This window comes from Lutjanus erythropterus, chromosome 10, assembly GCF_056507025.1.
Source record: "Lutjanus erythropterus isolate fLutEry1 chromosome 10, fLutEry1.hap2, whole genome shotgun sequence".
Lineage (NCBI taxonomy): Eukaryota > Metazoa > Chordata > Actinopteri > Lutjaniformes > Lutjanidae > Lutjanus > Lutjanus erythropterus.
The window spans coordinates 16,599,967-16,620,482 of record NC_139326.1 but is presented as its reverse complement, the minus strand read 5'-3'; the positions used below and the strand labels follow the sequence as shown (position 1 = coordinate 16,620,482).

Genomic DNA, 20,516 nt, shown 5'->3' with positions numbered 1-20,516 from the left:
TCACTGTGATCCACTGACAAAGGCTGAGCTGTTTTATCATATAGTATTAAGTATTACGTAGTAGACCGCTGCTGGTTGTGACCACAGCATGAGTGGCTCAGGTCAGCATCACTGCAGCAGCTGGACAGAAAACTAGCGGGGCTAATTAACCTTCCTCTTTGACTGGCTGTTGCTGAGGCTGATTGAAACAGACAAGCTGTGATTATCACTGTAGCCATGATAAGACAGAGCTTTGGCTGCCACTGTGATTGTGGCTGTAGTCATGGCTGTGCTTTGGTTGTTATGACTGTGTGACATATAAGTTTATAATGGGTCTAACACTGACTACATGCAGGGGTTGTGTGTATGCAGTGAAGTGACCTGGTTGTGCTGGCTGAGCATTTTTCCAGTGCTGCTGAACTCCTGTGACATTGTGTATCAGATAGAAGCATCACAAGTTCAAACCCCCTGTATTTCATCGATGCTTTCTTGGTTTGTGTTAATTGGAGCAGTACAGAGTTTTACCGCTACCAAAGCCATAACCATAGTCATAAATACAGCCATAGCCTGGAGTACTTTTAAATACACATTTCCCACCATGACCCCTCAGGATCTCTGTAGAAAACTGTCTTTTGTCCAACCAATAGTCCAAAACTTAAAGTAATTTAATTAGCTATTGCATAGATAAAGAAAACCAACAAATCCTCACAACTGAGAAGCTGGACGTGGATTTTATTCTACATTTTTCCTCAAAAGAAATTAAATAAAATAACGTGATCAAAATATCTACTGAAGAATTTTCTATTAATCAACTAATCAATTAACTGTTTAGCTCTGGTTGAAAAGATAATATGCTACCAAACATGTTTGATCATGTTTCTTGTTTGTTTTTTTTTGTTTTTTTTTTATCACTTTGCAAGATATGAAACCGTTTCTAGTGATTAACACGTCTCAAAGAGAAATGATATTAGACCAAATAAATCTATTGACCTGAAGTGTAAAGTTGGACCTGAGGGCTGGTCTCAGGCTAGTTATTTCTAACCTAACAATCCTACAAACTTCAGTCAAGCTTAAAGGAATAGTTTTGGGACATTTTGAAAAATATACTAGCATGTGTGTAGTCTCCATGACATCTCCACTGGATTTTGCCCATTGCCATCTTGGCAGTGCTCAACTCCACCTAACTCCCAGCTACAGAAAAAAAAAAAAAAAGATAAAGATAGAGGAGGTAGAATGAGGGTGGGAGCTGAGGTGAAACAAAAGGAATGTGTACATGTATGCGGATAGCCATCTGAGACAGCACCCACTTGTCACTCAAAGCCTGCACTTAATTTTGCATAACATTAAGTAAATAAAATAGATTAAGATTTAGTTGTCATGAGGGGGTAAAGTTGCTGTAAAGTTGGACATTTTATCAAGGGTCTATGGAGATTGACCCACAGTTGGAGCTGACTTCAAGTGGCCATTCGAGGAACTGCAGTTTTTGATACTTGCATGTTGACTTAGAGGTCTGCACAGGTTACCCTTTGGAAACAGCCTGGCATGCTCTTTCGGGGACTACTCATTATTACGACATCCGATTATTCTGAGAGCAATAGAAAAATTTCTCTTGCAGCCCATTATCCCAAAAACAAATGCCCATTGCTCCGAAGGTCCATTGCTCTGAAAATACACACTCTTCCACAGTTGTTAATTAGTCCCTACCAGCCCTGTCCATGGTGCTGAATCTGCAGGGGGGGATTTACCTTTAAAGGGATAGTTCATGCCGAAATCAATAATGCATATTTTGATATTTTCCCCTGGCCTGTAGTGATATTTATCAGTCTATTTTTTGTGTGTTTCAGTTGCAGAGTTTTGGAGATATCAGCTGTGGAGATGTTTTCCCTGTCTCTAATACAAAGGAAACTAGATGGCAATAGTCACATGGTGCTCAAAGCACCAAAGAGATACATTTGAAAAATTTAACACCAGTGTTGAACTACTACTTTTTTTATGTCGGGGTGAACAGGCCCTTTAATTTCTCATCTTACATCAACCGATATTTCAAACAATTTCACTGTGAAAAGACAAATTTCCAATGTTATAATCAACCCCACCACCAAAACCAATGTAGACTAATCAAAAACGCAGTAGAAGATGTGATAATAGCTTACAGTCTTCTTGTCGTCTTGGCTGTTCCAACAAAATCAAACGTGTGATATTAATTATTCCATATTAGGGCTAGGGTTGGGGTTATTTTTGGAGCAATAGGCCTTTGGGGCAATTTTGTTTAATAATGTTTCTTTCATTTTGAACACGTTTTCTCCGAGGAATTACAGCAGGTGAATACAAACACGCAATTTGAGAGAAAATGCAGAAGGAGTGTGATCACATCTGCAATAATACAGTTTCAAATTACAGCAAAGTTTCGCCTGATGCAGGAATGTTAGAAACACAACAGTTTGACCCACAGCTGCCTTCACACAGACAGCAGAACTACAGCAGATAAAAACATACACACAATGGTTCCCTTGTACTCCTCAGAGATTTAATTAAAGATGCCCAAATGTTGACTGCACCAGGTGTGTGTGTGTCTCTCTGCATGTGTCAGATTTTTTGGTGCATGTGTCTGTGTGTCTTTGTGTGGGAGTGTGCTGTATATCCGAGAGTACCACTTATGAGGCAAAAAAAAAGGATACTGATGGAGTGCTCTCATTCTTTCCTAAACTTTACCTTTAAATCAAACTTTTTTTTTTTCCCAATCAATCACTTTCAATCAGTTCAATCCAGGAAGAAACCTGTTCAGGAAAACGATGCTCCTCCTTGTGAAATCTGAGAACAAAAGCTGTCTTCATGCTGAGCGGAGAGATGATTATCAGGCTGACACAGTTTGGGCCACCTGCCAGTACTACACTGTAAAAATGCACATTTCTTCCCCATTAAAGTCCTTCTCCGACACGAGCGCTTAAGGCAGCGTTTAGGCATGTCTCTCTCCATGCACAAGCATCCCTGAGCGTTTAAGCCGCCCCGTTTTGTCATCATGTCATGCGTCCGCCTCAGTGATTGGCAGCTTCAAGTGGTTACAGATGAAAGCGGGCCCCCCATGCTAATGAATAGGCCCCTGATTGCAGAGCTGCTCGCTCTCTGAATTACAGCGTCGCCCGCCTAATGAGCAGATACACTGCAGTGCCCCTCGTCTCAGCGTATTCACATTTCTCTCCTTCACGCTGATGAGCTCTCCCCTGCACAACAGTCAACAAAACCTCTGTGGAAGATTGCAACGTGGGCCATCTTCATCAGCACCCTCCTCCTCCTCCTCCTCCTCAAGTTTATTTCAGATGCTGCCATATGCTGGCAGGGTCTGCTAATTTTTTGTGAGTTTTTTTTTCCCTGCTTCACTCGAGGATATTATTCCACTGAACTGATGGAGCCATGCAAAGTATCTGAATGGCTGATGAGCACAATAAAGTCTCAGTCAAATTTTAAATGAAAAAATGTGCATAATAGTCTATATTTTATAAAAAGAAGCTATAAATGTCTTATTGTACCACCAAACTCAGCTAAATATGTACTGTATGACTATTTTAGAGTAAAATGTATCTATGCAGATGATACCCAACTTAATATTTTGCCACCGCCTGATGAAATAAGCACTTTACACTCACTGGACTGTACAGACAACAATATTGGAGACTAAGCCTTATGATTTAAATTATAAAAACAAACAAACAAGGTTGTTCCATTTGTTTGTTTTCTCTAAAACATCTTGACTTATAAAAAAACTGAAACCCTCTCTCCACAATAGGCTGTGTCAACATAACATGCGTGCTAAATTGGTACATTGGCTTAGCTGAAATCATTTCACCATTCATCTAATTTGACTGTTCACTGACCGAAGTCTAAATTAACTTTGCCGCTAATAGCTAGCAACTGGCACCAGAGGTCTGTCTTGATTTTCCACCAAAATAGTGGGCAAAGGGCCAGAGTAAGAAAAACACTTGTTTCTTGTGATTTTAATGTTGTGAGCGTGGTGTCTTTTTTTTTCTAGCGTTCCAGAAACCGAAACACAAGAGCAAAACTAAGAGGGATAAAATAAACTTTGTGTATGTTTATAACTTTTTGACATTAGCATGCCCAGCTAATTAGCTACAGACTAGCAGGCAAAGAGATTATATTCTAGTGCAGTTTGTTTGTTTCTCAGCAGGATTACAGAACAAGATTATAGAAAAAGCACTGGCTCGAGGTTTTGGAGCGGATCAGAATCATAAGGCAGATAGACAAATTATTCTTTAATTTTGTTAACATTGCAATAGAAAGTATTTGGCCTTAGCAAAGGTCTGTGCTCTTTGAGTTTGATTTTAATTAGTTATTTGATGCTATAAAAAGGGGGTCTCATGTCATGATTGAAATTTATACCCTGCTTGTGGTTGAGCACCATATGTTTGTCCAAATGCCTCTATCAATATTACAACAATGTTGTAGGAGTGTCTATTTTATTTCAATGAGACTTTTGTAAATAATCATCAGTAATGTGGATGTAATGACTCAGTGGATAAAGGTATATAATAGAACAGCTTGAGCAGTTTGAACAGCCATATCATGGTATAACAAGTCTAAGATGAGATCTAGTCTCATATCACAACATTGATTACATTGATATGTTGTCCAGCCTGGCTAGAAACATTTAAAAATAACCAAGGTGCCAACATAGCTGTTGGTGGAGCCCTCTGCAACGGCCCCAGTTCAATTCCAGCCTGCAGCCCTTTGCTGTGTGTCATCCCTTCACTTTCTCCCCTGACTTCAGCTGTCCTGCCCAATAAAACCTACTACTAACAATAATAATCATCATAATCCTAATCATAATATCAGTGATACAAAACCTATATGTAACCAATACTAACTGTCTCTTGGCCAGTGGCCACCAACTGCTAGGCTAAAACAAAGCTCAGCTTGAAGCAGTGTTGGAGAGTAACTAGTCATATGTTATTTAATAAATAATAAATACAAATAAATGTGAATTTAATCAATTACAGTTACTGAAAAAATATGTAGGCTAATTAAAGTACTGTTACTAAACAAAATGTTGCCGATTACAAAGGGGTTCAGAATATTTTTAGAGGTAAACTGGCAGTAAAGAGTAGTGTCAGTAAATTTGAATGGGGCTGGCAAGCTTCAGCTGATTAAGTCTACCAGCGACATGCAGCCAAAAAGTAGATGGACAAATACTAGAAATGAGAAAACTGCTCTTGCCCCTCTTTGTCAGAAATGAAGGATCTATTGCTTTACTATGAATTTTTAGCAGTAAATCTGTCACAGGTTTTTGTAAACATTATAGTGAGTTAATTTAAAATCTGGTGACAGAGCACTTTTGAACACTATCACTATCTTCAAAAAAAAACTCTGCACACTTACGATGATGCAACTTGACTTGCATCAGATGATGATACATTTTGTTTTCTGAGGTTTTCATCCTTGTTCTCAGGCAAATAAATGTGCTATCCAGCTTCAAAATGTGTTGTGAGTTTTCCTCCGACAGCAGCTGCCTATTCCTGGAAGTGTTTAGAGCATCATATCTAAATGTAATGTCATCCATCAGCTGTTTGGTGACACAAGAGAAAACCAGCAATTTGAGTTCCTCTCAGACAGACTAAATTTGTTGTTCAAAGCTGAACTATCTGAGGCTTCGGAGCAGGACCACGTCAACAAACACCGCTGCAGTGCGAGTGTTAACACGACATGAGTGAACATTTTTAGGTGAAGCGTCCTTTCTGTAGGCAAACTGGACCACAATGAATTTACTTTGTGGCTTGGGGTGTTTTGTTTAAATGTGGATATTGCACAGGCCTACCATTTAACCCCGGCTATAAAAGCTCTACAAAACTGGATTCAGTATCAAGTTTCCAAACAAAGCCAAAACAAAGCAAAATGAATTTATTTGACCCTGGACCTGTGGGCTGGTACACAGTGTGCAATAGAAATTCTGAGAAATAAACAAAGAAACTTTTTTTTTTCACGTGTACACAGAGCCTTACAGTAGCACATGAGAGCAGGAGGAGGGCTGATGAAAAGCAAGGAAATACAACGTAGCCGAAACATATGATTCACTTCATCCAGGCTGACGGCCAACCATGCACTATGCAAAAATAAACTCCACGGCAGGTTCCCAGAATGTGTTTATTTTGGAGGGGATGACAACGGCTTTTGAAATATCACAGCACTTCATTTTGATTTATAAGAAGCTGGAGCACAATCTAAATCACTCTCCCGAGGCATGTTGGAGGTAGAAATGCCTGTCTGCTGCGTGTTAGGAGGAGGTAGTGGAGCTACACACTCAAAGGCTGGGAATTCTGGGAGTTAATGAACCCAGAACTATGAATCTAACTAACTTTACATACTGTACATGTTCTTCATGATGATGAAATAAGTTGGACTGACACTGTCAGCTTTGAAAATGTGAATTAGTATGGAGTCGCTCATTTAAATTTTGAATTACATGGTTTGTTATCAGCGAGTGCAGACCAAAGTGATTTTGGACATGTTTGGATCTACAACCATGCAGTTAAAGCAATAAAACATGGGACGTAGTGCATTTGGTAAATTAAACTTACCAAATTCTGTTGGAAGTACAACAAACACATCTTTCTTATCAACAAAAGGTCTGAGTGCAGTTGCTTCTTTCTTTAACAGAAAATATATTTCTCCTTCATTTAATACTCACATGAAAGCAGATTCAACAAAAACAGTTGCTATTGGCAGAAGTTAGCCTTCAAGGTTTTCTGTGAGAAAGCCCTTGTTAAACCCAGAAAGGGCTTTCTGACAATTTTTCAATAATATTATATAATTTAGTTTAGCAGAACAAATATAAATTGAATAGAAACATAAATTAGCTTGAAATTCCCAAAATTTCCAAAAACTATATTTATCTATACTGGCAGAAAAACTGTAAAATCAATCATCAGATTTTCTAGGACATGTCTAATCAGCACCTGTTTTATTAAACCAACAAAACACAAAGTCTATCTAGTATGTTGATTTGTATTGTAGATACAGTCTCACAGCAGCCTGTTGAAATGTTTTGACCTCTGCACTCCACTGTTTGTTTCTCATTTTCGCTCTGTCTCCCCATCCTCACCCCCCCAAATGAACCTGCCCTCCTCCCAGCTGAAGGAGGCGAGCAGCATTGTGTTGAATCACACGTCAGTTGGTATAATTGCAGGGGGTCAGTGGCAATTTCTTTTGTTTTTCAAATTATTTTTCCACATAATGACTATTATTTGAAACAAAAACAGCCTATAGTCTGCACTGGTTGTTGATTTGAAGCATTGAGTGACAGTTAATAACAATATGCAGACTGAAATATGGTCATTACTTGACATCTAGTGGTGGTGACACACAGCTGGATGTGGAGGATGTAGGTCAATACTTTGCAGGATTATTTATTTTCTGTGGTGCACGTATTTAAAATTAACTCAACAAAATGGTTGTAACAGAAAATTTTCTTATGACGTCACTAGAAATAGTATTATATGATATGTCCAGCAATACCACAGGGTTAGTGTGGCTTGTGGTGGTGGGACCCAAAGTGATAACTTTTCATGTGGCCCAAAATTCCTGGCAGCACCCCTGTCTGCGCATTATCTATAGGACAAGATGAATTTCTGCTACTTTCCTATTCGTGATATATCAATAATAATGTCTTCTAGTGTGTGATTATCAACATGTCCTGTACTTTAAAATAAAAAGAGGTAAGATAACACATTCTTATATCTAATTAATATGAACTTAGATGATCATACACCAAAACACATTGTACAGATGGATTTATTTCTCTGTCAGCCTTGTTTATTTTGGGCATGTGTTTCATAAAGATCTTTCTATATGTTTATAAATCTTCATGTACAGTATGATGTCATGGTGTAAAAATGCGTCTTATTGAGCTTGTAGTGTTTAAAAATACATATTGTAGTATGTTTTTTTACCCACAAGGCGGCAGTACGTCCATGCAGCAAGTGCATCACCTGTAGTTATCTGAATGTGACAGTAGCCCATCACAGATTTAGGCCTTTACTTTGGAGGTACAACATTCATATGTTCCCAAGGGACATTATTTGAAAAAGGATATATGCTATACATGAAATGACATGTTTGCATTGCCGCTAACACCTGTGCAATGTTATTCAATCCAGCACGATACTGAAACACTTAATGCCACGTTTAAGGAAATGGAAGTTTTCTTTTGTTGGACTCGATTCAACTTCATTGTGGACAGCTGGTTAGAGTTATAGTGTTCATGTTATTGTGTCGAAGCAAGATAGGCGATAATGTCTATGTTCAGATTACAAACAGCACAAAAGAAACTTTCCACACTGAACAGTCTAAAAATAATCAACCAGCTTGCAATGCTGATATTAAATCTCCTTGCTCTTAAAGTTTCGATTTGATCATGTGGATGATCTCAACAGCTTAGATGGGATTTCTCTCAGTTTTTCAGTGTTTTTTTTTGTGTGTGTGTGTGTGTGCGTGTAGGGCAGTGCTGGGAGGGGCTGGGTGTAATGAGAAGTATGTAAGGCACTAAACCAGGTCAGTGTCACTGTGCGATCTGATCCTACAAAAAGAATAATGCTCACCAGAGACATTTTACAATACAGTAACAGGGGATTAAATATTGTATAACAGAAAGAGAGGGCTGAGAGATAGTTATCAAATGTACAAAAAAGGTGTGTACGTGTGTGTGAGTGTGTGTATCTTTTTCTGTCTGTCTGTGTGTGAATTTAAGCTAGGTTTCCAGTTCAACCAGACCCACACCCTGCATTTCTCAGGGGTCTTTTCTTTCTTTCCATTCTGTCCCTCCATTGTTCCTGCTTCCTCCCGTTTCTCCCCATCCCACCGGGCCGTCCTCAGGTGGAGCCGGCTCCTCACATCGCTCACGGTGCATTGTGTCCACACTCAATGGGATCACTGTGGAGACAGCACGGTCCGTGTTTCAACATGCTGCCACACCGGTTTGTCCTCCAAATTTCAGCACACAGGTCAGACAAAGACCTGAGGAGGTTGATGTCACCGTATGTCACTGTAGATATGAGGCCAAATATAGCTCTAACAGGAGTGGAGGCAACATTATAGTGGTGCTTCAAGGTCAAACCACTGCTTTTCTTTCATGATTATTTCTGATTGACATCAATTTAATAGCTCTAATATTCAGAGTATATATTGTATATTTGGTAAAATCTAAAACAAGCAACATTTAAAGAGACTCTGACAAACACCTCAGTACACTGCCAAACAATGTTTTCAGTTTTTTAAACAGAGGGAATTGAAGATTTGGACAAAAATCTATAAAGCTGGGACGCACCAACAACAGTTAATTTTTAAACTCCATTTAAATTGTAGTTTAATTCAGTTTAATTCTGTTGCACCAGAATTCAACATGTGATCCTGCGTTAACTTTAAAATTACACTTGAGGAATTTTAACTTTTAAAATAGTTGCCTTTTTGAGGTGGAAAAATAATCAAGTTCCTCAAACAAAGTTAAGTGACGGACTCAACCTAATTGTGAAGTGTCTTTCTTTCACTCCAGTTAATCCGTTAAAACAGTCGGTCATATGCTGTCAGGTCGTCTCTTTGTTCCTTACTGTGCTGTTGGCCAGTTTTTATCTTCTATTATCTGTCCATGTTGCTCCATTACAGTAACTCAGTCAACAAGTTTTTCTCAAAGGAGGAGAAATTAGAGCAAACGATCACTAACTAGCAAAGAATGTAACATGTTTGGGTTTTTGTTAAATAATAAGCAATGTGATATTTTGCTGACTTTTTAGCAAGAATACATAACAGCCGAAACAAAATTGTTCCCCTCCTCTTTTATACTGACTAGGTCACACACAATAGGAACACAAATTTATTTATTTATTTATTTATTTATTTATTTATTTTGTAAAATCTTTTAATATGGTAAGCAAGCATCTCCAAACTCATTAAACAATTTGTTTACATCAATAAACGTGTATTTACTAAACAGAATTTTTTTTGTTGTTGTTCTTAATTTTAAATCTAGATTTACCCATGTCAAACCTAATTTTGCTAAACTGTGATTAGAACTAATCTACATATATCTTTGTTGTTGCAACCTAGTGTCAGAGGAGAGTTTTATGCTTCTCTGATCAAATTATTGTCCCTCTTTGGATGTTTAAGTTAAATGTTGATTTAATGTCACAGGTACATGAAAAAATCAAGTGTCAACTTACAACTGCAGTTTGCCAACTTATCCTATCCTATTGCCTAGTTTGGTTTATGTGCACCAGAGTTTGTTTTTTTTCACTCCTCTACAAGGTGTCAAGTTGCATCCTCCTCTCTGTTTCTGTGGGATTGGACGTACCAACAGTGGCTCCACCCCCAACAGAGACAGTAGAGCGTCTGGAGCCAAACTCACCTGTAAAATCTGGTCCAGTAGCAACGGTCACTCACACCATCAGGGTCAAAAGCTGACGGAGCAGCACAACAGAAGACATACTGAAGAACTGAGTTTGATGTAAGTACTTTTTTGGTCTTTATTTTCTGTTCTTACACATCAAATAACCATGAATGTCACAGAATGAGTGAAACAGACACAGGATGAAGTAGGTTTAAAAAAAATCTCATTGTGGGACTAATAAAGGGATAGCTTATCTTTAAAGCTTACAGCCACTCTGACACAGAAACTGTCACAGATGGAGGGATGCCTTGACAACTAGTAGGTCCTCCATGAACTATAATGTTCAGCACTTGTAGTTTAACCATCATCAGTCAAGGTAACAGTCTCACCATGAGGTCCATTTAGGAGCAGTGCTGAGAGATGGGTGGATTACTGAACGAAACCAATAAGCCTCTGTTTGAAGGGGCTGTTCATTTCTTGTTGGACAAATTCATACAAGCCCCCACAAAGAGGCACAAAATGATGACAGAGAGATGCAAAATGACTACAGAGAAACAGAAACAAACATAAAATAACTGCAACAAAAGCAAAACATCCTGAGATATTTTTTCCTCAAAGTGATCCAAAAAGTGACACAAAAACTAGTTTACTCTAAGTTCCCTCTTGAAATTCTTTCCTGTTTATTCTTGGCTGCTGTTTTTGAGGTCAAGAATAATTTTTAAGTCTGTTTGATCAATTAGAGGTACATGATTTTGTCTTACACATTGACTCAAAAGTTGTATTTCTGGCCTTTGATATGAGCGCTGATAAAACTCTGATGTTGATCTTCTGCAGTGGACACCATGGCATCCACCCTGTCTGTGCGCAGCTTCTCAGTACGTCAGCCGTCCTTCTCCAGCATGTCCGTGAGGGACAGTGGACGCAGCGTCCGCTCAAAGCCTACCATCCCCGCCAGCACGCTGTCTCTCTCTCGGTCCATCTCAATGGGAAACGGCCTCAACATGCTGGGCTCCAGCCTCTCCTTCAACGGCCTCGGCGTGGCCGCCAGCGAGAAGGAGACCATGCAGGGCCTGAACGACCGGTTGGCCAACTACCTGGACAAAGTGCGCTCACTGGAGAGGTCCAACGCTGAACTGGAGCTGAAGATAAAGCAGCTCATGCTGGACAGGGCTCCTAAAGGGCATGATATCGAGGGGATGATGGCCCAGGCACACGCCATCGGGCAGGAGGTCAGTGAACAGTAGATCAGGGAGCATTTGATTGAGTTTTGCGTTGTACAAACTGTTCAACCTCAGATTCCCTCCTAGGTTTAATCAGATAAAGTTTATATATAAATTGTCTTGGTCACAAGATGACCTGATAGACCTGATAAAGATAAAGTGTTGAAATGTTGTAATGGAACCTAATATATCATTTTTGGGAGCACCTATTCATTGTGTGGGCACCTTTTTCTCTTGACCCCATTATCTGTATCTGTATCTGTTCAACCAGACGCTTTCCATGCTGTCGTCAGAGATTTATACTATCGATATGAGTCTGTTAGTGGTGAAAACAAGCACTTTTAGGGGATGAAATCTGACGGGGTGTTGTAGATTGTTTCTCGCTGCATCAGTCTCCCTCGATACTGGACCAATTTCGAAAACAGGTTGTTCCCATCAATCACACACGAACAAACACATGGGGAAATAATTCCTACAACCGTAAGAGCGTGGTTGTTAATTTAAGCCTGAAATTGATATTAGTTGATCAGAAGCTGCTATTATTATTTATGATAAAACTCTTTACAGAACAGCCTCAGAGCTGAGTTTCAGTTCAAAAAAGTACGAGACCTATTTACAGAACAAGTTTTTTATGAAGTTGAACGAATAAACTATACACAACTACAGATACTGACACATTTTGCTCTGATGATATTAGTACATTATCTGCACCAGACTCAACCCCATTGTTTCATCCTTTTGCCGGTGCACCTGATGTTGGGATTCTCAAACTACCTTGAAGCACAGAGTTCAAATGAAAGAATAATTTTAGGATTGTTGGATAGGGCAGAAATTTAACTTTCTTATTTTAGTTTGATGGACACATAACCATCCCCTGAGTCCACACTAACCTTTAAAGCCGGTGCTTTGAAACCCTGATGGCACTACAATGACATTTGGAGATATTGACATAAGACAGAAAGGAAAACTTGTGACAGATTAAGTAGTCCATCTTGTCTTTAAGATAATCAGTTGAAGGCAGTGATGAGAGCAGGACAACAAATCTCCTGCAGCAACGTTTTTAACAGATCCGGGATGTGCATCAGCAGCCAGATGGACCTGGCTTTAATAATCCAGCACACTAGCATTGTAAAAACCACATATCATCTCTATTCCTCTATTGCAGCTCTTAATGAAGTTTCCACCTTGTTCCTTGCTCAGGTGAGAAAGAAGACACTGGAGAACGCCCGGATCATGCTGGAGATTGATAATGCCAAGCTGGCGGCTGATGACTTCAGGGTCAAGTGAGTGTCACACAGAGGTTCCTTTCTTTTACTTGCCTGTGAGTGTTCACATGGGAGCGCCAGACTGCAGAGCGCTGTGAATAAATGACCTTTATGTCAGGCTGCGAAATAAGAGCCGCATTCCCACGGTGCTAAGGCACCCGCAGTAGACGGACAACCGACAGTGAGCGCAGGATGTGATAGATCGAGCGGGTCAGTCAGTCGTCAGTTTCTGAACAGTCCACAGTTGGCAAGGTGAAGCTGGAGGAAAGATGGCGGCGTCAGGATACACCCACTGCTGGTGTTTTTCACAATGTGTTGATGGTATGTTCTGTGGCCTGATGTGAAGGAGTGATACATCAATTGGCAGTGATTTATGGTATTTGCAGCAGAGTGCATATGTACTTTTCATGCCAATGTTTTCATGAGTTTTCATGGTATTTTTCACAAATGTGCATCCATTCCGACTAGTTTCATGCATCCTGTGCTTGTTTGCGTGTTTGTGGCTTTCATGTTTTATCATTACTGGTGGAAAGTATCAAAGCACATTTACTCCATTACTGCACTTAAGTACAGTTTCAAGTTACCCATACCTAAGTATTTCCACTTTATTCTACTTATACCAATATACCAAGCACTTTCACTTTTATTTTTTAAATGCCATGATCCCATGCCATTTCATGTCATCAAACTACATCTTTTGTTATTGTTTTAATGTGGGAGAGACCCCTACAGGCAGACCTTACATACTGCATGTTTAAGTATAGTTTGCTGATAATACTTCTGTGCACTGAATGCTTTTCTTTTACTTATAATGGAGAATTTTTGCAGTGTGGTATTTCTTTTACTTAAGTAAGCACTTGTTCCACTGCTGGATATCATTAAATTTAAGGAACGACGATAAACATCTTTTTCCACTGTAAGATAAATACCTGGAGAACAACGCCAGACGAGCACTATGGTTGCTTTCTTTCTTTCTTTCTTTCTTTCTTTTTTTTTTTTAAATTGTGTTGTCTTAAAACTGGTCACCATTCATTTCCATCATTTGGGCGATTCTGTGGCACTGTTTTCCTGTGAAACTACAGCAGTGTTTGTGGACTAAAAAAAACTAAATCTAACCTTCAGTCGGCATTAGGGCGAGTAGATAATGACTGAATTTTCATTTTTGGGTGAACTATCCCTTTAAGATTGAAGCATATTCAGTCCACTGCATGAATAACTAACAGGGCCATTTACTTTCCATGTTTTGCATGGCAAAATGTTCTGTTTTGTCTGAAAATGTAAAATAATGTTAATAATAATAATAATAATAATATGGTTTGACATTTTTATCTGAGCACCTTCATCAACTGACTTCAGTCAATTATTTTTACTGATAAAGGCTATTAAAATTTGGCTGAAAATGAAAGCTAGTAAGTAAGAAACTTGTGTGAAGATTATTTTTGAATCAACAAGGTCAAAGTCACACACAACATTCATATAGACTGAACATTTTCATTTTGTTGATGCATCACATGGATTGAACTTTTGGATAAAGTTGAATTGCAACTTGGCAAACTGAATACTTTTTGATCCATGTGCACAAAAACACGATCCGTGACTGGAATGTTATATTAATTCATGAGAAGCAAAAACTGTAGCTAGTGCTGTATATGTCTGTTGACGATCCCTTTTCCTCTTACTTCACTGTGTTTTCCTGCAGATGGGAGGCAGAGGCCACTTTGTGCCAGTCAGTAGAGAGGGACTGTCAGGCTCTGCGGAGGGCAAAGTCCGACCACGACCAGATCATCTCCACTCTGCGAGGAGACCTGGACAGCCTGAAGGAGGAGCTCTACTTCCTCAAGAAGAATCACGACGAGGTGAGATCTCTACCAAGGCGAAGGGCACATCAGACATGATCAATGACTGTTTACTCATCAAGATAATCACTTTACAAGTTGTCAAGTGTCATCTTGTTTAAATGTAGGATGTCAGTAAAGGTCAGTGAAGCATGATGGGCTCTTGGAGTTACGTGAAAGCGACTGTTGTAATACATCCCAATATTCCATTGTCACAGTCGAGGTTTAACTTATTCAGTGTCTGAAACATGATAATATAAGGTATACGGACACGCCCTTTTTCTTTGCAGCCACTGGGCTTCAAGATATCAAGACAACACCCATGAAAGGAGTATTTTAGGCCATCCAGCTACAGGGATCATGTGTGTTTAGACAGTAAGGTGTGGTGCCCAGGATGTAGACTGAACCTCCTTGTAGACTTGACAATAAACAATGAGTTTATTCTATCTGGATATGTGCCTTTCATATGCTAAGGTGATCAAAATTTTACGACGAACAAACAAGTTAATCAGGAACAGTTATAGCTCACTGTAGCGTGGCAGTCAGTTCTAAATAACTGCTGTGTATTTATTAGAAAACTTGGTAACACTTTACAATAAGACTACTTTATAAATGTCTGAAGAGGCAGATTTGTTTCCAAACTTAGATGACTGACACAGCTCTAACCTAACCTAACACAGGCCTTCTGCACTAGAAACAGGTTGTGTAGTTACATAGTCAACAGGAAATAAAATTAGTGGTGCTAAAGGGAAACCTTTGAATGAGTCAGAGTTTGTTTTAAGGCCTAACACGACCATGTCATGGCATTTTAAATGCCAAATGTATATTTATTGCTCTAAAAAGAGAATGCCCTGGAATTTTCTTGTGAATTTTGTATTCAACAGATTGTTTTCACTTGTTTCAATAAAACTGGGTTTGCAAGGCTCAGTCATACATATAATATAGACTATTATTTGCCATCAAACAAGCTTTTTATCCCATAATGAGTATGGGATAATTCTTAAGTACTTTTCCTTACGTAGGATATTGAATACAGAACTTTTACTTCTAATGAAGTATTTTATAGTGTGGTAAAATCAGTCATTAACGAACACTGTAGCCTTAGATTTACAGCTTACCATCCAAACAGCTCTGCAATAATAATGTTTTTAACACTTGTGTGAGGTAGAAACTGACCTGTCAAAAGCATTAAACAGAGCTTGGCCTTTTCCCTCTTCATGCCATTGCAGGAGATGAATTCTCTGAAGGCACGTCTAGCCAACGAGCAGGTGAATGTGGAAGTGGATGCGGCTCAGGGTCCTGATCTGGGGGCCATCATGGCTGAGCTAAGGGTCCAGTATGAGAGCATCGCTCGCAAAAACAAAGAGGAGGCCGAGGCCTGGTACCTCAAGAAGGTCAGTCACTGCATGAAACATATTTTTCTGGTGTTTGTACTTCTATTTTTTGCTTTTACAGTACATTAAAGTATATATTATTTTAATGTCCATGTCTAAAGTTAGAAGCGGTGCAGTCGGAGGTCAAAGAAGGTAATGAGGCTTTGCGCTGTGCCCAAAGTGAGCTCTGCGAGAGACGACGTTTCCTGCAGGCTCTGGAGGTCGAACTCGACAGTCTTCGGAAGCAGGTACAGTACTGCATAAATACATGGTGCAGAGGTACAGTCAGGACTTCATGTAAAACTCTGTAAATAGTCACCTCATTCTCCAGGGATAATACTTAAAGGGATAACAGATCAATACAGGGGTAGACCAGCAACTCTTATATAAAGGCAGTTCTCTGTTGGAAAGAGCTGTTTCAAGCTGTGAAAATATTTTTAATATAAACTACAGATTTTTTTTAAGATAGAGCTTTTTTGAAGATGCTAAATTACTTTTTGTCCACAGCAGTTCATTGTTTAGCTTCCATGCTGGTACTCCTCTGTGTTTCTCCAAAGCGGGGACATGCCAGCAGTCATCTACTGCAGGTATCCACTGTGATCTACTGTTGATAAGTGAATACAGACTTAAATTCATCTGAACTGGTCCTTTAACCTCTAGCCTCAGTAATGATGTAGCAGGGTGGTCTGTTAAGTGGAACAAGGACTCAGACTGTCAGATGTCCTACATATCCAGTTAAAGAAACAACAAACCCCTGTTGACTCTGGAGACCTGACTCCTGGTGTGTAGCTCTGCAGAGATTAAGGAAGTTTCATGTTCCATTCCTCCACTTCTTTGAAGCTCAAACCAGGCCTCGCCTCTTCCTTTCTTTACCCTGCACACATGTCAGACCTATTTGTAGATAACAGCTGCTTTCTCTTTGTCAACAAAGAGCTTCTAGCAGTACAAAGTACACAGCAATTTCATTCTGCTCCAGTAATCAGTCAGTGTGGCAAGACAAGCGAATGTTTTGTCTGTGTTCCCGCTACAAGTGAACACCGATCAGAGCATATAGAGGTGCCCAGTGGAGGCAAATATAGCGCATGGATGTTTGCCTACAGTAACAGCGAGCACACAGTATTGAATGCATTTATCATTACCCTGTTGAAAGGCTCTAGTACCTCTGGTTGAGTGATGAAGGGTAGTGAAAGGATGAGCTCAACAGGCAACCTTTAAGCCGAAAGCTTTAGCCTTTTGTCCACAGCAGTGTTTACCTTCATTGTAAACTTTGCCATTATTTAAATGTGCACTCTCTAACATTTAAAGCTGCATTCCAACCATTTTAGGATCTTTCAGCTCATTGTTTTTGGTTTTACTGCCCGCAGCTTTACTGTTTTGGTTTGCAGCTGTAGTGAGCATCATTTTCAACTGTAGTAGGCAGCTGTTTTCAGCAAAAATGGTCTGATAAACCTACTGTACACTGTCTGTCCAGCACCAGAGTAGCAGACGGAAACAAGTAGTGATTAGCTGGTGAACACAGTGGAGCATTTAACAGCTAAAGCTAGGTATGTTTCTCACGAGTTGTCAGAAATGTGAACGTTAGTGTTACTGCTGGATGCTGGATGTTTGCTCACATTTGCCATAATATATTTAAAAGTAGATTTTATGTAAACCTTTGCAACTTGTTCTGCTGTGCATAATATATAATGATTGTAAAATTAATCGTGATTGTTCTGCTCTAGCTTCATATTTAGCGTAAGAGATGTGAAAGTGTCCATCTTTTCATTTTGGTAAGAAAGCAACACATCACTGCTGACGTCTTTAATGTGCACTGGATTCTACTCTTTAATTATCCTTTATTTATTCAGGAAGGTCCCATTAAGATACTGTTGGAGATCTCTTCTTCCAGGGAGTTCTGGTCAAGACAGCAGCAACTTGTTTTAGCTACAGTCAAACTGAGATAATGCCTGTAGAATAAAGCGTCATCTACAAAGAGAAAATCAGCAGATTTAATGTAAAACACAGGGATTACCTGGGCTGACAAATCTTTCATGTAGTGTTTAATCTTAGTATCTCATACATGTTGTGGATGTGAGTTATTGATGATAACCTGCTGCAGGATGCACCTTTAATAGATATGAAGGGTCGAAATGCTGTTTGGCCGTGACATTTCAGAATTAACAAAACATCTGTTTCACTGTACATTTTGTCGTAATGTAGGATAACTTGTTATTTACTGTCACTGATTATTTACTTGTGTGTTTGTTAACAGGTAGGTGTGTTGGAGGGAAACCTGGGAGAAACGGGACACAAGTACTCTGTGGAGATGGACCGTCTTCAGGCCACGCTGACCCAGCTGGAGGATGAGTTGTCTCAGCTGCGTTTGGACATGCAACGCAACAAGACCGACTATGAACAGCTGCTGCGCATCAAACAGAACCTGGAGATGGAGATCGCCACCTACAGGAGGCTACTGGAAGGAGAGGAAATGTAAGTGAGAACTGAAACCTTGATTATTACTCAAAACTACAAACAGTAACATAACTTTTCTCAAGCGAGAAGTTTTGTTGAAATGTATTTGTATGTTTTTTCTTTGCCAAATTTTCACTGGTTATGTGTGTAAAGAGAAAGAACTAGTAAGACCCTCTTTTGTGTGACTGTATCCCATGTAAAACAGAGGCATCATTGCTCCAGCAGCTAACAATAGCTCAGTTATGCGACTTTTGGGTGTGTCGTCTTTCTAATTACATATCTTCACAGTGTTATTAAGTTGTCATTCTTTTGTCCCACAGGGTGAAAGAAACACTTCCCCCTCCTAAAAGTAAGTTCAGATTATTTTAATTGCTGAATATTGGAGTTCTTTGTATTAAGTCCTCTCTGCAGTTTTTTTATTTTTTCACACGGTGCTGTGGTAGTTCTTGCAGGATGTTAATTGTAGAAAACCACTTGCAAGTCTGACTTGTTCAGAAAATGTAAAGGGGAAAAAAATTTCACTGAGTCATCATTTATTTGCTGCTGTAACTTCTATTTTTCGCTTTTATCAGATTCTGTGCGGGTCATATTCGGGGTGATTGAAGACCCCTGTGCTTTGCATTGAGATCCTGCATCACCCCATTGGGGTTTATTTCACAATAATGACCAGCTCACTGAACATTATCCCTCACATAGCTACTGGCTTTTGCTATTTTTTCCCCTGATACTGCTGAAAATTTTTTTAAAATCTTATCTACCTGATCCTTTCCTAAGTTTTGTAGACTCTCTCTTTTGCCTACATGAAGTTTGGCCACAGGTGTAGTCACTCGATAGCCACAAAGGATCTGATAAGAGCGAAAAACAGAAGTTAACAAAAACACTATCAATCTCTGGCATTTGATCTTTTCTCTTTTCCTTCCCTTTTGTATTTTTTGGCCTGAAGTCGGTACACACAAGCATGTTATGTGCAGTTTACTGACATTAGTATTATTATTACATTTTAGAGCACTGACGGCCAAAGTTGTTCAAATACTGCATTTGAGCACAGCCTCACAAACTTATAATCACAAAGTAATACTCATGAAAAACTTTTTATTTTTATTTGCTAACTGTTAAAAAGATGTTTGTCATTCAGGGTTCGTGTTACTGAAGTTCCTAACCAAATCTTTGTTTTAATTCTTTGTTACAGAAGACCCTGATGTAAGGACTAGGAAGATTGTTAAAGTTGTTACCCAGACCATGGTCAACGGCAAGGTGGTGGATGAGTCAAGTGAGGTGGAGCAGATTGAGGAGCGTAAAAAATGAGCCTGAAAAGTTTGTGCAGAGATGGAGCAATAATGTGTCTTAAACCCAAAGTGCCTGCTGGCTGTGGAACATTTCACAACTTATTGTTTTATAATTTCCTTAATTTGATTCATGTTTTAATGGCGTAAAGATGTGTGTAATATTTAGAGGGATTTATTAGCAGAATATGGCAGACACTGAATATAATATTCCTAAGTATGTTTTCATTAGTGTATAATTGCCTGAAAATAAGAATTGTCATGTTTTTGTTACCTTACAACACTTTCCTTAAAGCCCCCCTACTTATATCTAAGAAATTCTCAACCTGCACACACACACACACACACACACACACACACACACACACACACACACACACACACACTCACACAAACTCACATACACGCCAAAAGAATATTAATTCCAAAGCTTTTGTGTCTTTTCTCATAGAAGCTCAACAGTTTTCCTTTAACAACCCAGCAGAGTAGACCTATACACACTCATCTGAGCCATAAATATCTACAGAGGGCATAGGTCCTCTTCCACGGAGGCCGCCATGTTGAACCGCCAGGAACAGACAAACCGAACACTGGCCTTTCATGTCCACTTCCCGGCTTTTTCCTGGGCTTTTAACCACATTTTACACCACATTACATCTCAGTCTTCCACAGCAGAGTTTGCTCAGTTGCTCACAATGTGAAAGAGCTGAATAGTTGGTTGCT

The 20,516-nt window shown here is 39.3% G+C and overlaps 1 protein-coding gene across 1 annotated transcript; it reads left to right on the top strand.

Annotated features, from left to right (window-relative positions):
* Nucleotides 1–10,354: 10,354 nt before the first annotated feature.
* krt1-c5 (keratin, type 1, gene c5) lies at nt 10,355–20,124 on the top strand. The gene is made up of 9 exons (XM_084729499.1): nt 10,355–10,483; nt 11,201–11,595; nt 12,787–12,869; nt 14,551–14,707; nt 15,916–16,080; nt 16,182–16,307; nt 18,311–18,528; nt 18,831–18,859; nt 19,700–20,124. Exons 2-9 carry the CDS (start codon nt 11,209–11,211, stop codon nt 19,813–19,815), a joined length of 1,281 nt encoding a protein of 426 aa, XP_084585625.1. The 5' UTR covers nt 10,355–10,483; nt 11,201–11,208; the 3' UTR covers nt 19,816–20,124.
* Nucleotides 20,125–20,516: the final 392 nt, after the last annotated feature.

Coding starts and splice junctions, on each gene's coding strand:
- krt1-c5 (XM_084729499.1), top strand. CDS start 11,209: ATGGCATCCACCCTGTCTGTGCGCAGCTTCTCAGTACGTCAGCCGTCC. Junction 12,870..14,550: donor GCTGATGACTTCAGGGTCAA/GTGAGTGTCACA, acceptor GTTTTCCTGCAG/ATGGGAGGCAGAGGCCACTT. Junction 16,081..16,181: donor AGGCCTGGTACCTCAAGAAG/GTCAGTCACTGC, acceptor CCATGTCTAAAG/TTAGAAGCGGTGCAGTCGGA.